Raw genomic sequence first — 23,674 nt, forward strand, 5'->3', positions numbered from 1 at the left:
TCTGCCTGTGGCGTGTTCAAAAAACAGGTGTTGTTTGAGTTGCTTTCTTACTGTATCCCTGCCATGGGCAGGTGCTGACTTGTCTTTTCTGGAATTTTGGCTTTAACCAGAACTCTGTAATGCAAAATGTTCTGTGTTACATCCTTGCTGTTTTCCAAATCTTCTTGCCTAATTGGAGGTTTTGGTTATTGCTATTACTGATTTTGTTTTTAGCACTCCTTCCCTCTTATGCAAGCATTTATGTTATGTGAACAATATTTCTAATTTACACAGACAATTCAGTTTAAGGTGCTAAAGAATAGAAGTTGGAAGATAGGGTGTCTCTCCTAGGATCTCTGTTTTCTTTCCCTTCTCCTTTTTTCTGTGTAATCTTATCCAGTCCCATGTTTTAGACTATACAGCCCAACCTTGTTTCTGTGTTCCAGAATATCTATTTACATGACACTTCCTTTTGAAAGTCTATAAAGCATTTCAAACTTAGTATGTCTAAAACACAGCTCTGAATTTTTCTCAAATCTCCTTCCTGCATCCCATTCCCAGTTCTGCTCCATTCAGTAAATGGTATCATCGTCCACTCGTTCAGACACAAATTTGGAGCTGTCTCTGCACCCTGTCTTTCTCACATATCTCAGATCCAGTCCTTCAGCTTCTCTGTACCTCCACCTCTACCTTAGTCCAAGCCATTCAGTAATTCACAGTGGCCTTCCTATTCATCTTCATGCTTCTACTTTTGTTTGTTTTCAACACAGTAGTCAGAGTGAGTTTTAAAAACATAAGTGAGATCATGTCGCCGGTTTGTACAAAACCCTCCAGGGCTTCCTATTACTCTTAGAATAAAATCCTTTTTTTTTTTTTTTTTAAATACTGTTCCCTGCAGTGCCATATATGACTTGACCCCTACCTCCTTCTTTGACTTCATCTCCTACCACATCTCTTCCATCCATGCTCACTTTTAGCCTTGCTGGCCTTGTTGTTATTCTTCAGAGACAACAGACTTGTTCTGTCAGGATTATTGTTACTGCCGTTTCTTCTGCCTAAATCCCTACTTAAATGTCATGTCCTTGAAGAAGCCTTTACTGACCACTTTGATCTAAAATTGCTTGCTGGCCAGGTGCTGCGGCTCACGCCTTAATCCTAGCACTTTGGGAGGCCGAGGTGGGTGGATCACCTGAGGCAGGGAGTTCGAGACCAGCCTGGCCAAAATGGTGAAACCCCATCTCTACTAAAAATACAAAAATTAGCTGGGCGTGGTGGTGCATGCCTGTAATTCCCAGCTACTTGGGAGGCTGGCGCAGGAGAATCGCTTGAACCCAGGAGGCAGAGGTTACAGTGAGCCAAGATCCTGCCATTGCACTCCATCCTGGGCACAACAGAGTGAGACTGGGTCTCAAAAAATAAATAAAATAGCTTGCCCATCCACCACCACACCACACCCACACACGTTATCCCCTACCTTGTGTTTTTGTTCTTATTGCTACCTGAAATTGTAAGATTTCTTTAGTTCCTATACATTGATAGCACTGCACCCTTACCCTGTTCTAGAGTGTAAGTTCAACAAGGGCAGATAATTTTCTGAATCATGATCAGTCATCTAGAATTGAAGACAGCCTTGAAGTCATTAAGTTCAAGCCTCTTATTTTATAAAAAGTGATTGGACCCATGTCACATTTTCAGGCCAGTGCTCTTCATATCACACAATTGTTCTGCTATCAACTCTGATTAGCTCTCTTTATCTTTTTTCATTACAATTCTATTAGTTTTAATTTTTATGTTCTTTGCCTTCATCCTCTTCATCATATTACTTATGTAAGTCACCTCTTTACAAATAATTATTTTTCTTCAGTTAGTCTTTGTTTTCTCACCATTTATTGAGTATAAGCAAATGTGATTTGAAGTCTGCTTCCCAGCTCTCATTCTTTCCCTTGCCACACTCTACTGTTTTTTGTTTGTTTGTTTGTTTGTTTGAGACACAGTTTTGCTCTGTCACCCAGGCTGGAGTGCAGTGGTGTGATCTCGGCTCACTGCACCCTCTGCCTCCCAGGTTCAAGCAATTCTCCTGCCTCAGCCTCCCGAGTAGCTGGGATTGCAGACGCCTGCCACCATACCTGGCTAATTTTTGTACTTTTGGTAGAGACGCTGTTTTGCCACGTTGGCCAGGCTGATCTCGAACTCCTGACCTCAAGTGATCTGCCCGCCTTGGCCTCCCAAAGTGCTGGGATTACAGGTGTGAGTCACTGCGTCTGGCCCACACTCCTTTTTTATGAGATTTTCTCTTTTTGTGAGCCAAAAAAGAAAAAAAATTTATACAGTCATGGTTATATGTACATTTTAACTAATATGATAGATTTTTTAATAATGGAAAAGGAAAATAACTTTTGTAGCAAAACTAGTCTCTCATTCCCTTATAAAGTTTTTCCAGATTAATAGGCTCATAGGCTATTAGAATAAATCTTAGAATTTACCTATTCCAACTCCTTAATTTTCAGTGGGGAAAATGTATCTATCAGCTTAGAAAACACTGAGGTAAACAAAATGAACAATTCTTCAGGACTTCTCAGAACCTTGAATATATTAATGTCTAATCCCTCAGGGGCAGGGGGAGAGTCTCATAATACCCAATATCTTTTTAAGATATTCTGTGGTAAAATAAAATCGGATAAAATATGGATTACCTGTTAATATCTTCTGGGATAGTAGTGCTCCTAAAAAACATTTTTGAATATTTATTAGGTGTCAAACACAGTTCTAAGTACTTTACGCTTTTCAACCTGTTTTATCTACTACATTCATGTGTTCCTCCTTAATATTATGTGAATATCTGCCTTTAAGAAGTAGTATGCCATATTGGATAATACATATTGGAAAATGCAAGAAAGGATGTGTTTGTGTATGCAGAATATAAGTCCTAGGTATTGATTCATTTACAGATTTATTGTGTTTTCTATCTAGTTGATCATTGATTTATTTATATAGCTTACTTTACATATTTATGATATTCCTGTATCATATACTGTAGATTAAATATCAGTATAATTTTTGATAATTTCTTAGAGCAATTCATTTGTAGAACATTTGTTGATATCTATCATAATATAAATTTACATTGTGTCTCTTGAACTTGTGGAATTCCATTAATACAGTAAAAGTTTTCCTGGTTAAATGTTTTGTCAATTTTGATTATACACATATAGTCTTTTCTACTTTTTAAAAAGTCCAGAATATGTGGGAAGAAAATGATAAAACATACTCAGAGGAAAAGCCCTCTTACCCCTGTAAATCAATATAACCACAATTTACGTTTTTTCCATACTTTTTGATCCCTATGTCTCTAGTCTGTTTTCTGTTGAGTATAACAGAATACCTGAAACTGGGTAATTTTTAAAGAAAAGGAATTTATTTCTTACAGTTATGGAGGCTAAGAAGTCCAAGGTTGAAGGGGCCGCATCTGGTGAGGGTCTTCTTCCTGTTGGGAACTGCAGAGTCCTGAGTTGATGCAGGGCGTTATATAGCGAGAGGGCTCAAAGTACTAGTTCAGTCCCTCTTCCTCCTTTTATAATGCCACCAGTCCTATTCCTGTGATAACCCATTAATCCATTTATGAGGCAGAGCCCTCATGACCCAACACCTCTTAAAGGTCCCACCTCAATATTCCCCCACTGAGGTTTACGTTTCAACGTGAGTTTTGGAGGGGACAAACATTCCAACCATATGTAGCAACCACTATGGTAGCTTCTCTTCAGAGAGATGCAGCCCCCTGCCTCCAACCAGGGAACCACATCTCTTGCTCTTGAGTAGTCCCTTTTCTTAAATCGTGCTGGCACTGTGACTTGCCTTTGATTAGTAGAATGCAACAAAAGTGATTCTGTATGACCCCAGGACTTGGCCAAGATCTCCTGGAATGCTTGCTTTGGGAGAGGTCAGCCTCTAGTAAGAAGTCAGACTATCTTGAGACCACAAGATGTGTGGAAGCCCAGGCTAGTCCTAAGCTGTGTAGAAAGACTTCATAAAGGGAGGGAAACAGAAAGAAAGGTGATTGAGAAGATCAATCACAGAGAGAGGGAGAGATCTTCTCAGTCAGCTCCCATCTTTTCCAGCCATCCTAGCTGACATTTGAGTGAAGAAGCCATCCTGTAGGTATGTCCAGCTCAGACTAGCATCCAGATGATTCCAGCCCCAGCCATCATCTGACTGCAGCTACATGTGAGAGCCCAAGTGGGACTCACCCAGCTGAGCCCAGTCAATTCACAGAACTGAGAGAGAATAAATTCTTGCTTTAAGCCATTAAGTTTTGGTGTAGTTTTTTACACAGTCATAGATGGCCAGAACAGTGCATATTGGTATATTAAAAAACATACCAAAAGTCATATTTAATATATGTATAAATAATGTTATAGATATTACAGTCATGCACCACATAACAGTGTTTCAGTCAACCATGGACCACATATGGGACTATGGTGTTCCCATAAGATTATAATGTTGTATTTTTATTTTACCCTTTCTATGTTTAGATACCCAAATATTTAATATTGTGATACAATTGTTTGCACTATTCAGTACAGTAACCTGCTGTACAAGTTTGTAGCCTAGGAGCAATAGGCTATACCATAAAGCCTAGGTGTGTAGTGGGCTATACCATCGAGGTTTAGTCTAACTACACTCTGATACTCGCAGAATGACAAAATTGCCTAATGACGCATCACTCAGAACATATCCCTATTGTCAAGTGACACATGACTGTATAATTTTGAAACATAAATGGTGATCATATTTGGCACATCGGTCTACACCTAGTTGTGTGCTGTAGCTGGCTCTCAGGCCTGTAAGAGGCAACTCCACGTTCAGTGATATCACACTGGTTGCTTGAAAATGACCATCGAAGTTGGCAGATGCTGCAAATCAGGGCTTCCCTTGACCCAGAGAGCCAGTTGTTGAACTTTTACCAGCACACCACTGTCTGTATTTTCCTTTTTTCATTTACATTATTTTTTTGAATGACTGTTTATTTGGTAATTTGGATGTACCATAATTTATTTAAACAATCCCCTATTATTGACCTGTTATTTCTTTAGGATGTTATTTCTCAAAATAGAATTGCTGAATCAAATGGAATATACATTTAAATTTTTTATAAGTTTTATAAGATTGTGTACTAGTAAGGTTATACCAGTTTACCAACAGTGAGGATGTTTCCCAGTGCCCCACCCAGCACTTATTTTTATATTTAGAATCTTCATACATATATTTTTTTAAATTTTTTTTTATTCTTAAAAGTTTTTAATGGTTCGAGGCTGGGTGTAGTGGCTCACGCCTGTGATCTCAGCACTTTGGGAGGCTGAGGTGGGCGGATCACATGGTCAGGAGATTGAGACCATCCTGGCTAACATGGTGAAAATCCATCTCTACTAAAAATACAAAAAATTAGCTGGGCATGGTGGCGGGTGCCTGTAGTCCCAGCTACTCTGGGAAGCAGGAGAATGGCATGAACCCAGGAGGCGGAGCTTGCAGTGAGCCAAAATCGTGCCACTGCACTGCAGCCTGGGCGACAGAGCAAGACTCTGTCTCAAAAAAAAAAAAAAAAAAATTTTTACTGGTTCGAAACCCAAAAGCTACAAAAGTATATGGGAAAAGTCTCTCTTCTATCACTGCCTGTGCTTCCCAGCTTCCCAGTGCCCCTCTATAAAATTCCAAGTAAAATTCCAAGGGTTACTTGGAATTTTATAAGGAATTTGTATATCCTCTTTCAGTGGTATTCATGTGTGTACAAACAAGTATATTCCTTTGCTCCCTCTTTCTTTTACTCACTTGGTAGCTCCCACACACACTTCCCCACCTTGCTCTTGTCATTTAATGATATATTGGAGATCAATACCAAAAGAGAAAACTCTTCCTCAGTATCTTTTCATGCCCTCATGGTATTCCATTGAGTGGATAAATCATACTGCTTCTAATATTTTACTATTGGTATATGATATATGTACAATACTTGAACATACATCATTTCACATATATATACGAATATATAGCATACATTTTTAAAATAGTTGCTTAATCAAAGGGCATAACTTTGATAGATATTGCCAAATTGTCTTTTATAGAGGTTTATGAATTTACCTCTCCATCGCCAATATATGAGAGTATTCGTCCACACATTTGCTAATGCAATATACTGTCAGACTTTCAGATCTTACCTATTTGATAGGTTGAAAAGTAGAACCAGCATATAATTAACTATGAATCTGAGCTCTAGATCTGTCTTTTGTTTTCTGTAAATTGTTGATATATTTTGCCTGCTTTTCTTCGGGTCATGGGCTTTTTTAGTTGTAGGAGTTTATTATTCATTAACGAAATTAACCCTTTTATCTGCCATATAATTTGCAACAATTTTATATCAGCTTTTTAATTGTATTTTGGCTGCTGTTAACAATAGTTATGGCCATGCAGAAATGTGGGATTTTATCTGGCATAGTTGTTTCTTTCTTTCTTTCTTTTTTTTTTTGAGACAGAGCCTAGCTCTGTCGCCCAGGCTAGAGTGCAGTGGCATGATCTCAGCTCCCTGCAACCTCTGCCTCCCAGGTTCAAACAATTCTCCTGTCTCAGCCTCCCAACTAGCTGGGACTACAGGCGCCCACCATCACACCTGGCTAAATTTTGTATTTTTAGTAGAGACAGGGTTTCACCATATTGGTCAGGCTGGTCTCGAACTCCTGACATCAGGGGATCTGCCTGCCTCGGCCTCCCAAAGCACTGGGATTACAGATGGGAGCTACTGCGCTTGGCTCACTTGTCTCTTTTTGATGGCTTCTAAGTTTTGTGTCATTGTTAGAAAGTAACTCCTCATCTCTCTCCCCGAAATAAAAGCTTTCATCTACAACTTTAACTTTATGGTTTTTTTTGTTGTTAATTTTTTTCTTACGTTTGAATTTTTGTTTTTTTGTTTTTATTTAATTATTTATTTCCTTTGAGATGGGATCTTGCTGTGTTGCCTGGGCTGGAGTGCAGTGGCGCCATGCAGCCTCTGACTCGTGGGCTCAAGCGAGCCACCTGCCTCAGCCTCCCTAAGTGCTGGGATTACAGGCCTGAGCCACTGCGCCTGGCCTGAATTTTTGATCTTTTAGAAATTCATCTAGGTATGAAATATGGTATGACTTCACAGCTGTTTTTTTCTAGAAGCGTGTCCAGAATCCATTTATTGAATAAACATATTTGTTCTGAATGGTTTGAAATGTCACTTAAGTACTGCTTATATTAAACACTGTATTCCATATTTACACAGCTTTAATTATTATAGCTTAATGATGTATTTTTCTTCTCTTTCAGGACTTTCCTGTTTGTTCTTGTTTGTTTTTCCCTATAAACTTTAAAATCAACTTGTCTAATTCCCATATAACTCTTGGTATTTTTATTGGAATTTTGGAATTTGATAACTAAATCAAGGAGAATCTCCTTTCTTATGATAAATTATTTCTAACTAAGAACATGTTTGAAGTGGGGTGTGTTTTAAAACATCTTCAAATAGATCATTTTTCGTATTAAATTTATTCTTAGGTGTTTTGTCTCTTTTGTTATAGTTTGTATTAGTATGCTAGGGCTACCATAATGAGAGACCACAGACTGGGTAGCTTAAACAACAGAAACTAATTTTCTCACAGTTCTGAAAGCTGCAAGTCCAGGATGAAGGTGCTGGCAGGTTTGGTTTCCTCTCAAGTCTCTGTCCTTGGCTTGTAGACGGGAGCCTGCTTGCTGTGTCCTCACATGGTCTTTCTCTGTGTGTACACATCCCTGGTGTCTTTATGTCCAAATTTCCTCCTCTTATAAGGATATCAGCCAGATTAGGTTAGGATCTACCCACATAACCTTAATTACCTCTTTGAAGGCCCCACCTCCAAATACAGTCACATTCTGAGGTACTGGGAGTTAGGGCTTCAACATATGAATTTGGATAGAGGAGACAGTTTAGCCCATAACAATGGTAAATGAAAAATTTTCTTTCTTATATCTACTAATTGATATTTATATATGTGAAAGTTATTTGTGTATTTTATTTCATACCTAGCCACCCCGCTTATAATTTATAATAGTTTTTACTTTATTCTTTTAGTTTTTCCAGGTATAAAATTATATTATTTATAAATAACGATCACATTGCCTCCTCCTTTCTAGTTTTTATAACCTTTATTTCTTTTATCTAATTGCAGTCTAGAGCTGTTGAAATGGTTAACTAAGAGTGGTGGCAGTAGATACTCTTCTTGTATCCCATATTTTAATGAAAATATTTCTGGTGACTTTTGGTGTTTCTATTAAGCATGATGTTTGCTTTTGGATTGTGATATAGATATATAGCGTCTTTAAGGACTCCATCTGTTTGTATTTTATTACAGTTCTTAAAAATCAAGAGTGAATACTTTTATCAAATGCCTTTGTGGCATTTATGAAGATGATCATATGTTTTCCCTTTGATCTAATAATATGTTGAATTTATAAATAAATTTACTGATATTGAACCATGCTTGCATTCCCCTGTTTGGTCCTGGCCTATTCTTTTAATTTGCTATTGAATTCTGTTTGCATACAAATTCCTAAATGAGACATAAATAAATAGTTTCTTTATGGAGCCTTTGTTAAGTACGATTTTATTCTTGCTTTATATCAATAATTTTAATAGCTTTCTTTTTGTGTGTTTTCAGACAATGTGAAATTATGTGTTCTTTAATGGTTTATTAGCATTTTCCTATGAAACTCTTGGGTCTAGTGCTTTCTGAGAGGAGGTGGCTCTTTGACAACTTTATTTCTTCTATAATATATCTGTTTAAATTTTTTTATTTCCTCTGGAGTCAATTTTGTTAAATTACATTTTCCTATCATTTGTTTCCATTGGTTTTCAAGTCTGTTTGCATGGAATTGAGCAAAGTAGTCTTTTTAAGATTATTTAATTTTTCTCTATTTGCATCTGTTTATTATCGTTTCTGTGTCTGTGTATTTGCTGTTTTCTTCCCTTTGTTTTGATTAGACTGGAGTCTGGACTATTCCTTTTTCAGTAACCAACTTTGGGTTATTCTGCTATTTTTTGTCTTAACAAATACTTTATTTCTTCTTTTATCTTTTTTTTTTTTTTTTTTTTTTTTGGAGACAGAGTCTTACTCTATTGCCCAAGCTGGAGTGCACAGTAGCACAATCTTGACTCACTGCAACCTCCACCTCCCCAGTTCAACTGATTCTTCCTGTCTCAGCCTCCCGAGTACCTGGGACTACATGCCCGGCTAATTTTTGTATTTTTAATAGAAATGGGGTTTCGCCATGTTGGCCAGGCTGGTCTTGAACCCCTGACCTCAGGTGATCTGCCTGCCTCAGCCTCCCAAAGTGCTGGGATTACAGCCACCACACCCAGTCTATTCTTCATTTTCTTTTCCTTAGGTTTGCTTTATTGATTGATAATACAATTGATATTTCTAGTTAGTCATTATTCTATTGATTTGATTTAAGGCTTTTTGTTCTATAGAAGTTTTAAATTTTTAATAGTCAAAACTATCAGTCTTTTCCTTTTATTGCATCTTATTTTCACATTACTCTTTTAAAAAGTTCATCTACATCACCACCACCCTTCCCCCGCCATTGTACAAATGCTCTCCATTCTTTCGTATTTTAGAAGATGACTAATGTCAGCCAAATGTCTATCATCATATCTATCTAGATAGATATGTCTCAATGTATAGAGTATAAATTTATTGTCAAATTTTCAGGAGTGTGTTTTTTCCACATAATAAGAAAATTACCTATAAAACCTTATAAGTGAGAACATCAAATTTGTAGAATTATTTTACCCTTACTTTATTTAAAAGATTTTGGGCCGGGTGCGGTGGCTCATGCCTGTAATCCCAGCACTTTGGGAGGCTGAGGCAGCAGATCACCTGCAGCCTGACCAACATGGTGAAACCCCCTCTCTACTAAAAATGCAAAAATTACCTGGGCATGTTAGCACATGCCTGTAATCCTAGTTACTTGTGAGGCTGAGGCAGGAGAATTGCTTGAACATGGGAGGCAGAGGTTGCAGTGAGCCAAGATCACACCATTGCACTCTAGCCTAGGTGACAAGAGCAAAACTCAGTCTCAAAAAAAAAAAAAAAAAGAAAAGAAAAAGAAGAAAAAGATTTCATAATGGCCTTTAATAGAAAGTTATTTTGATATATATAAGATGCTTTTCTTTCTGTTCTTCCAGGTTACTCAAATGAGTCGTCCAGACTTGATTCTCTTTCTGATGAAATACTTGATGGCTCTCATAGTTGGCATTCCCTCTGTATTTTGGGTTGGAAGCAAAAAGACATGCTTTGAATGGGCCAGTTTTTTTCATGGTCGTAGGAAAAAAGAGTAAGTTGAAATAAATTATCACAGTGTTCACAAACCTCACATTTACGTAATTTTTTTTGTGTTGCTTGTGTTAAAATGATTTGGATTTGGGGAATTATTCAAACAAGACTATAACATTTTCAGCAGTATCCAGTTATGATTGGCACAGTAGCATGTCTTAATTTAAAACTAAAAACTTATTTTGAGAAGATGGCCAAGTAGTCCCGAAGATGACCAAGCCTCCTGTACTAATTCAGAGTATTTGAAGGAAGTCCAATCTTTGTGAAAAAAAATTCAAATTGTAATTTTCTTAAAAGCAAATTAATGCTTTTCTCTACATTCTTATCTGATCTTCCTGATATTCCTTTGAAGGTTGACATATATTCTTATCTCTCTTTTACAAATGAGAAAACCAAGATAGTGGTTAAGTGCTTGGCCAAAGTCACACAGGTATTTACTGATAAGAGCTAGATAAACTTCTGTCTCCAGTTGTCCATTGTTCTTCCAAGTGTACCAAAAGTGACATAAAGAAATACTCTTACTCCATTCTAATATAGTACATGTTAAAGCCAAATAGAAAAATGGTATTAGTAGATTAATTGAAATGTGTTAGAGGTTGTTTAATTCATAGTTGGCCATACTGCATATTACAGTGTGATTTGAGGGCATATTTAAGGAATCTTTAAATGTTTGTACCTTATTTTGTAAAACAAAACAAAACAAGACCCTTCAATTTTCACAGTGGAACAAATGATTTCAAACTCTACTTAGTTTTAAGTCTCATAGGTATCTCTATCTGAGTTATCGCAAACTCTGAGTTAGTGGATTCTATATTTCTTATGATTTTACTTAACCTAGGATCCATGAAAGAATGATTTTTTTGTGGGGTAGTCTGTAAATATTTTAAAATTATATGTAGAATGTGCCTAGTATTGGTTAATGTCATTTTCTCATATGATACAATTTGAAGTTACTTTAGTTTCTGCCTCACTAATAAAGTTTATATTCACTAAAATACCAGTAATTAACAATTTCTGTTACACAAATTATATTAACATCACAGTTTAATATGCAGTCAGCCTTTTGTATCTGGGGGTTCCATATCAGTGGATTCAACCAACAATGGATCAAAAATATTTGGGAAAAAAAAAATTCAAGAAAATTCCAAAAAGCAAAACTTGAATTTGCTGCATGCTGAGCACTACACTGAATCTATGCAAATAAAGTGATGTATTAGGTACTGTAAGTAATCTAGAGGTGATTTGAAATATACAAGAGGTTGTATGCAAATACTACGCCATTTTATATAAGGACTTGAGCATCCTCGAATTTTGGTACCCGCAGGGGGTCTTGGAACCACTCTCGTGAGGAAATTGAGGGATGACTGTATACATTTCTTATTCTGATATCTGAGACTGCTACTAGTGATATCAGATAATGCATTTCTCCTTTAAATATAATTTCGTAGAGCAGAGAAGGAAAGAAGGGGATGAGCTCACTCAATAGCAACCAAAAACATTTATCTTCTAGGCATATTCATTCTTTGAACAACGAGAACACTTGGACACAGGAAGGGGAACATTACACACCAGGGCCTGTTGTGGGGTGGGGGCAGCGGGGAGGGATAGCATTAGGAGATATACCTAATGTAAATGACGAGTTAATGGGTGCAGCACACCAACATGGCACAGGTATACATATGTAACAAACCTGCATGTTGTGCACATGTACCCTAGAACTTCAAGTATAATAAAAACAAAAAAAAACAAAAAAAAGAAAGTCTTGTTGAATGCTTACTATGTGCCACCAACTACTTTTGGATACCAGTGATTTGATAGCAAACAGAACAGGCCAAGACCCTGCTCTCTTAGAGTTTCCTCCCTTTTGGGATTTACTGTGATTTATTTGTGTATTCTTCAGAAAACTGTATTGTAATCACAGTAAAACACGATGCTGAGGAAAGAACTTGAATTAAACATTCCTGGACACCTCTGGGCCATATATAAATAATTCTGTAATAGAGTTGCATTAGAAATTCCAGATAGAGCTAAACTGAAGCTTTCCTTATAGAGATTTATCCTAGTTAGTTGGCGGGGATACTGGTTGGGCCCAAATCCTTCTGAAACTGGTTAAAACTCTCGGGCCCTTCCATTTGGTTTTCTGCAGCTGTGGATTTCCAACCAACAGTCCTTGTCATCTTCCAAGCCAGAATGTGCTCTGAGCTGGAGTGGCAGCCCCTTATTCTGGCATTCAAGAGTGTGGGCACCCTTTGGCTATTTCTGGCATTTGTCTGGTTAGCCTTTGGGAAACGACTATAAGATAATCATAATAATGGGTACTAATTTATTGGGCATATTTAATACTCAAAGACTGTTCTAAGCACTTTACACATTAAATCATTTAATGCTGTAAACAGCCTTGTGAGGGAGGACATTTTACAGATAAGGAAACTGAGGCATAGAACCAAGATTTCATAACAAGTGATTGCTGACATATAGATTCAAACCCAAACAGTCTGACTCCAGAGCTTTGCTTTTAACTGCTTTGTTATACTATGCTGTAGACTCGTTTCTAACATTGTGCTAATCAAATTAATGTTCTCCCCTTAAGTGAAGCCAGATTTAAGACCATACTTATGCTAATAATTCTGACATAGATTTAAATATTTTTAGAAATCCTCTTTTGGATAACCTGGGTCATTTCACTTTATTTCTCTGGACATTATCTGTAAAATGAGGGGATAAACCTTCACCATTTGAACGTGAGTTAAACTTTTGGGACAACTAGAAGTCAGTTTTAACCACGTTTAGAAAATAAAGTCAACAACCAAGAATGACTTGGTAGGATGTATGTATATATGTGAATAAGGTCATTGATGACAGAGGAACGAATCCAGATTTTTTTTTTCCCACTATTTTTGACTTGTTCTTTTTTCTGTCATGTTTTTGACACTTTGTTTTCCAGATATATATAAACACTGTTTTATCATTACCTTGTGATTAGCCTCTACGACTTTAAACTTAAGTTTGATCCTTGACTGTTGGTTTTGTTGTGTGATTTTTTGAAAGTTCTTTAATCTCTTAAAACTTTAGTTTCTTTGTCTATGAAATGGGGATTATAATGTCTGTTATTAATAGATATCCAATATTCCCTTAGAAATATACTCTTAGGACATGAATCTCTGTAATGATGACATTATTAAGGGGATTCAAAGAAGAATATATATAAAGTACTCGATAAATACTAGACTTCCTTCAGCCCACCTACCCCAACATGAAAAACAACAGCAATAATGACAATCCTTTTGTAATGTGAAAATTTATAATATATGTAATTTCTCAATATATGATCCAGTCTTTACATGCTGGAGTTTTATTTTTGGAGTGAAATTGATGATCTGATTTTAACTTTATGATTTTTCATAGTAAGTCCTTTATTTACATAATCCAAGACACTAACCTTTACAACTGTTTAGCTCATGTATTAATTTAATTACTGCCTTGTTCATCATCATAAGCCATCTTTCTACTTAATCCTTTGATAGCAGTTAGAATTTTTTGTTTTTGACAATAATTTTTCCCCTAAATGTTTCCCTTTAAGCTTCTAATATGTCTGAGACTTAATTGTAACTTTAATTTTTCATTTTGTTTTATTCTAATTATGACTGCTCATGTTTATTCCAGCACTAGACAACTGCTTCTGCATAAAATCAACTCGTACACTAAAACAACTGCTCTTACAACTTAAATGTTGTATCCATGCTACAGTGAAGCCTCTACTAGTTATATAAACCATGCAAGAAAACAATTTTTCTATTTTAGAGTTATATCTTCATAATAGTTCAGTATCTTGAGAATGACAAATTTCTTTGGCTGAAAGGGACCTTTTAGAAATGATGAAATTGTATACCTTCATTTTATAGATGAAGAAATGAAAGGAAGAGGAGATAATGACATGCTTAAGATCACGTTTTTGTTGATAAAGTTGGAACTAAAATCCTGATTTCCTTATTCTAACACAGGCCTTTTTCCATCATACCACCTTAGGGGACAGATTGACATGGATTGTTGTTATAGTCTTTCCTCTGTCAACAATGTTTCTTCATATCAGTCCTATAGATCTAATTTGGCGAGCAATTAATTTCAAGAATAATATCAGTGTTGCACAGAAGTATTGCTTATTGGTCTGTGGGAAGATTGGTATGTATGTTAAACTTACTATTTTGTTGTCTAGGATAGTGAATGAGAGCCGACAGGTACTCCAGGAACCTGATTTTGCTCAGTCTCTCCTGAGGGATCCAAATACTCCTATCATAAGAAAGTCAAGGGGAACTTCCACTCAAGGAACATCCACCCATGCTTCTTCAACTCAGCTGGCTATGGTGGATGATCAAAGAAGCAAAGCAGGGAGCGTCCACAGCAAAGTGAGCAGCTACCACGGCAGCCTCCACAGATCACGTGATGGCAGGTGAGTTTTGTTAGTAGTGTAGTTTATTTCATAAGCTGAATTATGGTCATACAGCTTAAGAAAGAAGAGCAGCCAATTCTGAAATAGAAGTTGAACATAATTAAGCCTTTGAACTTTGCTAGATAGAGTTGTCCAGACTATGGTCAGACTTAAAGTCAGTCAGAGTTGTTTAGATTTGATGCGGTAAGCAATATGGGAGTTATTGCAGGGGATTGAGCAGGGAGAAGACAGGGTAAAAGTGGTTATTTTAGTAAGACTAATTTAGTAAACAATTATGGAACACCTACTACATCTGGCACTGTGCTAGGCCCTAAGAATACAAAGATGACTTAGGCATGATCTTTGCTCTTAATAAGCTCACAGTCTATTTAGAAAGAAGTGTAGTCAGTTTGTGGTTTAGAACATGGATCTGGAATGATAAGCCTCAGTTTCCTTATTTATAAAATGAAAATAGTAATATCTGCCTCTTTAATAATGTTGTACAAATTAAATGAGATAGCCTACCTAATTCCTTGGAACAGTGCCTGCCTCAGCGAGTACCTCATATCAGCTTCTATTATTATTGTAATTGACAAAGTAACATATAAGTATGATAGTATAGTTCAGGAGTTAGCAAACGTTTCCCGTAAAGAGTCAGATAGTAAATATTTTAGGCCTTATGAGCCATATGGTCTCCATTGCAACTATTTGAGTCTGCTGTTGTAGCATGAAAGCAGTCGTAGACAATATGTAGTCAAATAGAAGTAACTGCATTCCAATAAAACTTTATTTGCAAAAATAGGATTTGGCCAGCAGGCCTTAGTTTGCCAACCCCTGTTTACTAGGTACAGTAGTAGCATAGAGGAGGGAGTGATTAATTCTGGTGGCTGGGGAGGGGTTGGTTTCACAGAGAAAATGTTTGAGAGAAGCCTGGCTGTGCGTTTCTTGTTAAATTTGAAAAATGAGACACTAGAATTAGAAACTGCTTGGGATTTTTTCAGTAATTTATTTGAGAGATGATAAAAGCTTTTAGGAGAATGGTGGCAGTGGGAGGAGAGGAAGAGCTGACCTGAAAGATATTTAGAAAGAAGAAATGATGTAGCCAGATGTGGTGGCAGGCGCCTATAATCCCAGCTACTCAGGAGGCTGAGGCAGAAGAATCACTTGAACCCCGGGAGGTGGAGGTTGGAGTGAGCTGACATCATGCCACTGCACTCCAGCCTGGGCAACAAGAGCAAAACTCTGTCTCAAAAAAAAAAAAAAAAAAAAAAGGAAGAAGAAGAAAGAAGAAATGATAGAGATTGGTAAGAAATTAATATTAGCAGCTAGAGAAAAGGAATGTGCTAAAGACTTTTTTGGGATTTTTTTGTTTGTTTGTTTGTTTTAAGATTTCTAGTTTGGGAAACTGAAAGAATGGAAATTATAATACCTGAAAATGACAGGATTCTGTGTTCACTTGAAAACATCTGTTTCCACAGCTGTTTCTGTCCTGTCAGTCTCAGTCTTCTCCCTGTCCTCCTAGTGTAGGATCCGATTCTCTGTACGTTCCTTTTTTAATCTTCTGTTTTTTCCTCTTAACTTGTTTTCTTTTACTTTCTGTTGGTCAGCTACCCTGTGTTTAAAAGAGCAGCAGTCTTTCTTTGATGCTGATTTATCTTGTATCCATTTCCTTTTCCTTTCCTGACTAAATTTTGGAAATAACTATTTTGAATATTTTTCTTCCTAATCCATCCTTTATGCCTTGAAAATGTAGTCTTTTTCTCCTCTCTACCTGCCTGAACTGTACCCTCTAACATCACCAGTGACTTCATTTTAACCACAAGGATCCTTTCTCCTTCCTTCCTCCTTTTGTTCCACTTAGCGCTCCTATATGAGAAGCATTCTTCTAAGTGCTGGGGATGCAGAGAAGGAAGACAAAAGAGTAAACAGTCAATTACAATACACTTCAGTAGGTATAGTAAAAATGTGTACAGGGTGCATTGGGATATCAGAGAAGAAAACCATTTAATAAATCATAGAAAGTGAAAGCTTCGCAAGAGATGTCTCTTCTACTTTCAATAGGATTCAGAGGAGGCAGTTGGGAGTTAAAGACAAGGAAACAGCACATGCAGAGGCAACGAAGACAGGCAGGTAGTTAGGTACGTGGGTATGGCTAGAGCATAGACTGCATGTTTCGGCAACTGACGGAGAGGAATTCATACTGAGGAGTTTGCATTTTTCCCTGACAGCAGTGAGAAACTATCATAGGACTTCAGGCATTGAAGTGAGAAAATCAGATTTGTATTTTAGAAAAATCACTTGGCAATAGCATCGGAATGAAGAAAATTGTGAGTAAGACTAGTTAGGAAGTTTCTACAGTAATTTAGGGGTCCCAGCTAAAAATACTGATAAGGAGGGAGGGAATCAGAATTCTTTTAAAATATATTTATCAGTCACCACCCTCCATGAACTCAGCTTTATTTGACGTTATCGGCCTTATCCTTTCTTTATTTCTTTTATTTATTTATTTATTTATTTATTTATTTATTTTTTGAGGCCGAGACTCACTTTGTTGCCCAGGCTGGAGTGCAGTGGTACTATCTCAGCTCACTGCAACCTCTGCCTGCCAGGTTCCAGCGATTCTCATGCCTCAGCCCCCTGAGTAGCTAGGATTACAGGTGTGTGCCACCACACTCAGCTAATTTTTTTAAATTTTTATTAGAGACAGGGTTTTGACATGTTGGTCAGGCTGGTCTCGAGCTCCTGGCCTCAAGTGATCTCCCCATCTCAGCCTCCCAAAGAGCTGGCACAGGCATGAGCCACCATGTCTGGCCTGGCCTTACCCTTTCAATGATGAATGAATAATTATTTGTAGTATAATATCTATGCATGTGACATACTGTGTATAAAGATGTATATGGAAGGAAAGTAAGATGTAATTTATGCATTCTAGGAGCATATAACCTTATAGGAAAGATAAGATGTGTATGGAAGAAAAGTAACATGTAATTTATGCATTCTAGGAGCATATAACCTTATAGGAAAGATAAGACATATACATATGAACCAATTAAATAATAGCACAAGCCAGGATATAATTAAGACAGTGAGTGTTAAAGATAATAGATGTAGAACTGCAGGAAAGAGAAAGGTCAGATTGGTTCATGAAAATATCTTAGAGGAGATAAGTAGGGTGAATGAACAGTAAAAGATGAGTTTATATTAAGTAGAGAATTTCTGAGGGCAGTTAAAAATAGATTTCAGTCACTCTCATCTGAATAGAGCTGTAGCTTAGATAAGAAAGTTTACAATCATCAATATGAGGTAGTTGGCAATTAAAATTGTGAGCTAGAATCCCTTGAGTCACTATTAAAAAAAGAACAACAGGCCAAAAACAAGACCTTGGGAAATATTCACAGTAATAATAATACAGGAAGAAGAACAATGGGCATGTGAGTCAGAGAAATTGCTTATCATTCTTTTTGTTATGATCTATTTTCTGTATAATTGTCTTTCCTCAGCTAAGTTTGCAGCTTCTAGAGAATAAGAACTAAGTGACACCACATTCCTTCACAGTATCTAGCACAGTGCTAGGCATGTATATAGTAGGGAATGTACACATCTATCAAATAAATAATGACTTTAGAAATAATGTGGATGTTTCCCAGAAATTCAGGAGCCAGAATGACAGTGGCACCCTACTGAAGGTGTTTTGTAATGTGGCGCACGAGTACTCATACTGTAGGACTCTTTGCTGTACCTAGAACTTTAGGGCAGATTTGAGAGATTCCAAGACTATGGTGAACCAGAAGTCTGAACAAGGATTGTCGTAATTTGAAAAGCCATCTCATGGAGATTTCCTTCTGCTTCAGTCAGTTTTTAACTTTGTGTGTCAACACTATGTTTTGGTCATTTTCTCATCATCTCATTGGCTGTGGGATCTCTCTCTCACACACACACACACACACACACACACACACACACACACTTCCCAATACTCACTCTGGCCCAGATTCTTTGCTGGATAATTATTGATCTCTGTGCTATATAAAACAAAATAGGCTGAGGTGAATACACCTACACACATATGTCAGCTTCAAAGAATAAGTAATTGGTGGTTAGATGAGAGGGTGGGTGAAAAAGGAAGTGAATAAGTAGGTAGGTGGAGGTTTGGGAATGAATGATTAGGTTGGTAAGTGGGTGCCATGACAAGAAAAAGCTAGGGAATAAATAAGGAGGCATTAGTAAAACTACAGTTAATTCAGTTATTTAGATTAGTGATAGCAAATACTATGGAAACTCAAAAAGAGTCAGTCGTCTTCAAGGTTTTTTTATGTTGACTTTGGAAGGCACCACAGTATCTTTTTGACAATAGCAGCAAATTAACCATCCTAATTGTTTTGTCTAAGCTTATATTAAAATTTATTTACATTTTCACATTGTGTTTTAGAGTCAGTGGTCACAGTGGTTTAAATGACTGTCAAAAAATAAACTTGGTAATTCCTACATATACAGTTGAGATTAAACAGTATATTTAAATTTACTTTTCTATGTAGTTGACCCTTAATTATCCATGGGCAGGTTGTTCATATTCTAAAATGTTTTGTGGATGGCCATATGTGTCACTTAAGGAATTTAGATAAAATTATTCAATATAGTAAATTTTTCTATGAAAAATATATTATTTGAGTTTTTGTAACTCAAAGCTTTCTATTTCATTTTAGAAAATGCTCAGCTTATATTTTTATATAGTGACTTTTAAAAGATAACTTTATATCATTACTAGAAAACTGCATCATATTTTGCTCTTTTCATTTGCCATATTTATTTGAGACAGACGCTTGGGTAGCCATTGAGAGGTAAAAGATCTCCAAATCAGCTGCCAAGTCATATTTGGAAACTTGGAAAAATCTTCTACTCAGTTTTAAGGCAACAACCATTATGCAAAATAATAATTATTAGACTAGAATAACAAGCCCATTCTGAAATGTTTTCATCTGCACACATTGTCATTATTTGCCAAAACATGCAGAACAAATTTAAAACTGTTTTAGGTCCTAAATATGAAGCTATCTTTTAATGAATGAGAAATAACATTTTACCCATTAACATGAGAAATGTTTAAAATATTTATCTTTTCATATTTAACTTTTCTTTTTTGCTTTACTGAAAGAAAAATACATGTGTTTGTTTTTTGAGACAGAGTGTCGCCCTAGTCGTCCAGGCTGTAGCAAAGTGGTGCGACCTCGGCTCACTGCAACCTCTGCCTCCAAGGTTGAAGGAATTCTCCTGCCTCAACCTCCCAAGTAGCTGGGATTACAGGTGCCCACCACCACGCCCAGCTAATTTTTGTATTTTTAGTAGAGACGGGGTTTCACCATGTTCGCCAGGCTGCTCTTGGACTCCTGACCTCAGGTGATCTGCCCTTCTCAGCCTCCCAAAGTGCTGGGATTACAGGCCAGAGCCACTCTGCCCGGCCAAAATACATGTTTTTTTGAAAAAATAATTTTCAAAGGACATCTCAAGTTTTAAACTCTGATCTAATGAAAATGTTACTAGAAGATCACCTCTGTGGTGTATGAATCTATCTTTAAATTTTATAAATAATTCACACTGAGTCATGAAATTTGTTACAATTATTTTTGTGAAGGAATGGTGGATTAACGCTTTCTGACAGCCAACAGATCTGCAGCTGCTTATGATTAGTTTTTTTGATGACTGTTTAAAAAAAAAAAAAAAAACCTAGCCTGCTATATATTATTTTTAGAAACGTTACTTAAAACTTAATGTTAATTAAAGTTATAGATTATACTAAGTTTTCTTTGAGGTTTATTATCCTAAATCAAATACTTTTACAAAATGGTATATGTATAGGTGTAAGTATAAACAAAAAGTATTTTAAACAAATACTTCCTGAGGCACTAGGGATTAAAGGATAAAATATGGTCCTTACCTTGAAAGAGCACACTATAAAGCCAGAATCATTGATAAATAGCATGCTAGCTCCATAAGCAAAGGCCTAATAAAAAAGTCATAATTGATTTTCCTGACCTTGACTGGCCTAGAGCTAATCTCATTCCTCATGGCAAAGCTCGGTGAGTCAGGACTGCAACAAAAGAAAATTTAACAGCTCCATTGCTGCTTTCCAAGATAAGTGCAGAGAAGGAGACAACCTGCAGTTAGCAGAGGGAGCCCAGCTCACATACTCCAAGCTGGGTCTAGAGCTGAAGGTACAAAGAATTTACTTTAGCCAGAATATAGGTTACAAAGTGTTAGGACGGAACTTCCAAGCAGATGTAGCTTCCATGAAGGAGCGTCTTCACAGCCTGAAGCCCTGATGAGAGGTAATTAAGATAATTTACAGGTAGTTAATTCAGTTGTTAACTGGGCTATCTGGAAAGCAGCTTTCGGCACATACTGTCATCATTGCTTGCCAGTTTATTCATTTATTTTTTTTTTTAGGTTATACCGATTTCACCTCTGATTTCATATTCTCCCTCTTCCAATCAGTCTTTTAATAAAATTTGAGTGTACTCGTCTACTGATCATAGCCACTCTTCTTGGCTGCCAGGGACAATGCCACATTTCTTCTATTTGTTGTTACCCCTCTCCCTGAACCCACCCTGTTCAAAACTCATTTGAATGACAAAGGTACCCATATCTAGTGCAGCTTTAAATCGATCAGCCTTATTTAATCTTAGCTTCTGTCCTTTTGCAGAGAATGAATGGAACCTTAATTCTGAGTGGATTATCTCTTCTCTTTTGTTGGCCATGTCAATAATTCTACAGTGTTAACGAAGTTAAGCAATCAAAAGTTGGTTATTACTTTCTCATGGTTGATTTCCTAATAATTTCCCTTACTGAGGCGTTTTTATGAAAATTATTAGTGTTATTAATTTTCTAGTGTGTTCTGTTACCCACTTCAAAATAAACTCTCTCGTGACAGGTACACACCCTGCAGTTACAGAGGAATGGAGGAGAGACTACCTCATGGCAGCATGTCACGACTAACAGATCACTCCAGGCATAGTAGTTCTCATCGACTCAATGAACAGTCACGACATAGCAGCATCAGAGATCTCAGTAATAATCCCATGACTCACATCACACATGGCACCAGCATGAATCGGGTTATTGAAGAAGATGGAACCAGTGCTTAGTTTGTCTTGTCTAAGGTGGAAAACTTGTGCTGTTTAAAAAGATTTTATTCTTTGCCTTTTGCATGACTGATTGCTGTAACTCACTGTTAACATGCTTTCAGTCAACTACAGATTGTGTCCACTGGAAAGGTAAATGTTTGCTTTTTATATTGCATCAAACTTGGAACATCAAGGCATCCAAAACACTAAGAATTCTATCATCACAAAAATAATTCGTCTTTCTAGGTTATGAAGAGATAATTATTTGTCTGGTAAGCATTTTTATAAACCCACTCATTTTATATTTAGAAAAATCCTAAATATGTGGTGACTGCTTTGTAGTGAACTTTCATATGCTGTAAACTAGTTGTGAGATAACATTCTGGTAGCTCAGTTAATAAAACAATTTCAGAATTAAAGAAATTTTCTATGCAAGGTTTACTTCTCAGATGAATAGTAGGACTTTGTAGTTTTATTTACACTAAGTGAAAAAAGAACTGTGTTTTTAAACTGTAGGAGAATTTAATAAATCAGCAAGGGTATTTTAGCTAATAGAATAAAAGTATAACAGAAGAATTTGATTAGTCTATGAAAGGTTCTCTCAGCATTCTATCAAAATAATCTTCATCCAGAGATATTCAGGATTTGGATTAGCAGTGGAATAAAGAGATGGGCATTCTTTCCCCTATAATTGTGCTGTTTTTCTAACTTTTGTAAATATTACTTTTACTGGCTGTGTTTTTATAACTTATCCATATGCATGATGGAAAAATTTTAATTTGTGGCCATCTTTTCCCATGTAATAGTATTGATTCATACAGAACTTAATGTTCAAAATTTGCTTTGTGGAGGCATGTAATAAGATAAACATCATACATTATAAGGTTCTTTGTGGTAACCACACTTACAAAATGGCAAAACATTTTCTCTGTATTCATTGTTGTATTTTTCTATAGTGAGATGTGATCTTGCCAAAGCCACCAGACCTTGGCTTCCAGGCCCTCCTATAGTGAGTTGATTGTCTGCACTTGCCTTGCCCAATAGCCAGTAGGCTACAGCTTTTGCCCCACACCCTTATTTTCAGATTCTGGATCACTCTTGTTTACAACTGAAATATATATAACCTCAGTCCAAAGTGGTGATTGATTTGATATTGGAAAATCACTGTAGCTAAACGAAGCATGATTAGTAGTCTTACTATGAATATAATTTAATCTTAAAAAAAGTAAAAAATGTTTATCTGGTAATGTTTAAATAATTTACAATATAAACTGTAAACCTTATTAGGCATGAAATAATCAGAAGAGAAAGAAAAATGCTGGAACATGCTGGATGTATTATGTAAAAAGCATATTTAAACAAGGGTCCTCAACCCTGACTGCAGATAAGAATCACTTGGGTTACTTCAGATGCCTAACACCTTCTCCTCATACAAGTAAGAATTGGTAGCTTTCTTAAAAAGGAAAAAAGCTTTCCAGGTGATTCTAATCTGCAGCCTGGCTTGAAACTCACTACTATAACTTGCCCCTGCTGATCTGATGGCATCATATATCACATGAACATCCACATGGATTCAGTCTTTGGCTTTCATATCATTATCTGATATTCAGTTGTTCTGCATCAGATGCCGAGTTCTGGGCTCCACTCTTAGAGAGACTTAGTAAGGCCAAAGTGATAGGACTTTAAAAATCTGTAGTTATAAAAATACTGCAGGTGATTCTTATGCAGATAATCCAAGAATCATACTTTGAAGATTTATTCTAGAC

General features: G+C 36.5%; 1 protein-coding gene across 3 annotated transcripts in view; it reads left to right on the plus strand.

Moving 5' to 3' along the window:
- Positions 1-23,369, plus strand: part of FZD3 (frizzled class receptor 3) — a 71,390-nt gene extending 48,021 nt beyond the window's left edge. For all 3 annotated transcript variants that reach the window (XM_025394360.1, XM_025394357.1, XM_025394358.1), the window contains 3 exons: positions 10,217-10,365; positions 14,578-14,811; positions 21,716-23,369. In XM_025394360.1, the coding sequence (XP_025250145.1) occupies positions 10,217-10,365; positions 14,578-14,811; positions 21,716-21,929 (597 nt within the window). In that variant the 3' untranslated portion in view covers positions 21,930-23,369. The remainder of the gene's footprint in view (positions 1-10,216; positions 10,366-14,577; positions 14,812-21,715) is intronic.
- The last annotated feature ends 305 nt before the right edge of the window (positions 23,370-23,674 follow it).

Source organism: Theropithecus gelada, chromosome 8 (assembly GCF_003255815.1).
Source record: "Theropithecus gelada isolate Dixy chromosome 8, Tgel_1.0, whole genome shotgun sequence".
NCBI classification, from domain to species: domain Eukaryota; kingdom Metazoa; phylum Chordata; class Mammalia; order Primates; family Cercopithecidae; genus Theropithecus; species Theropithecus gelada.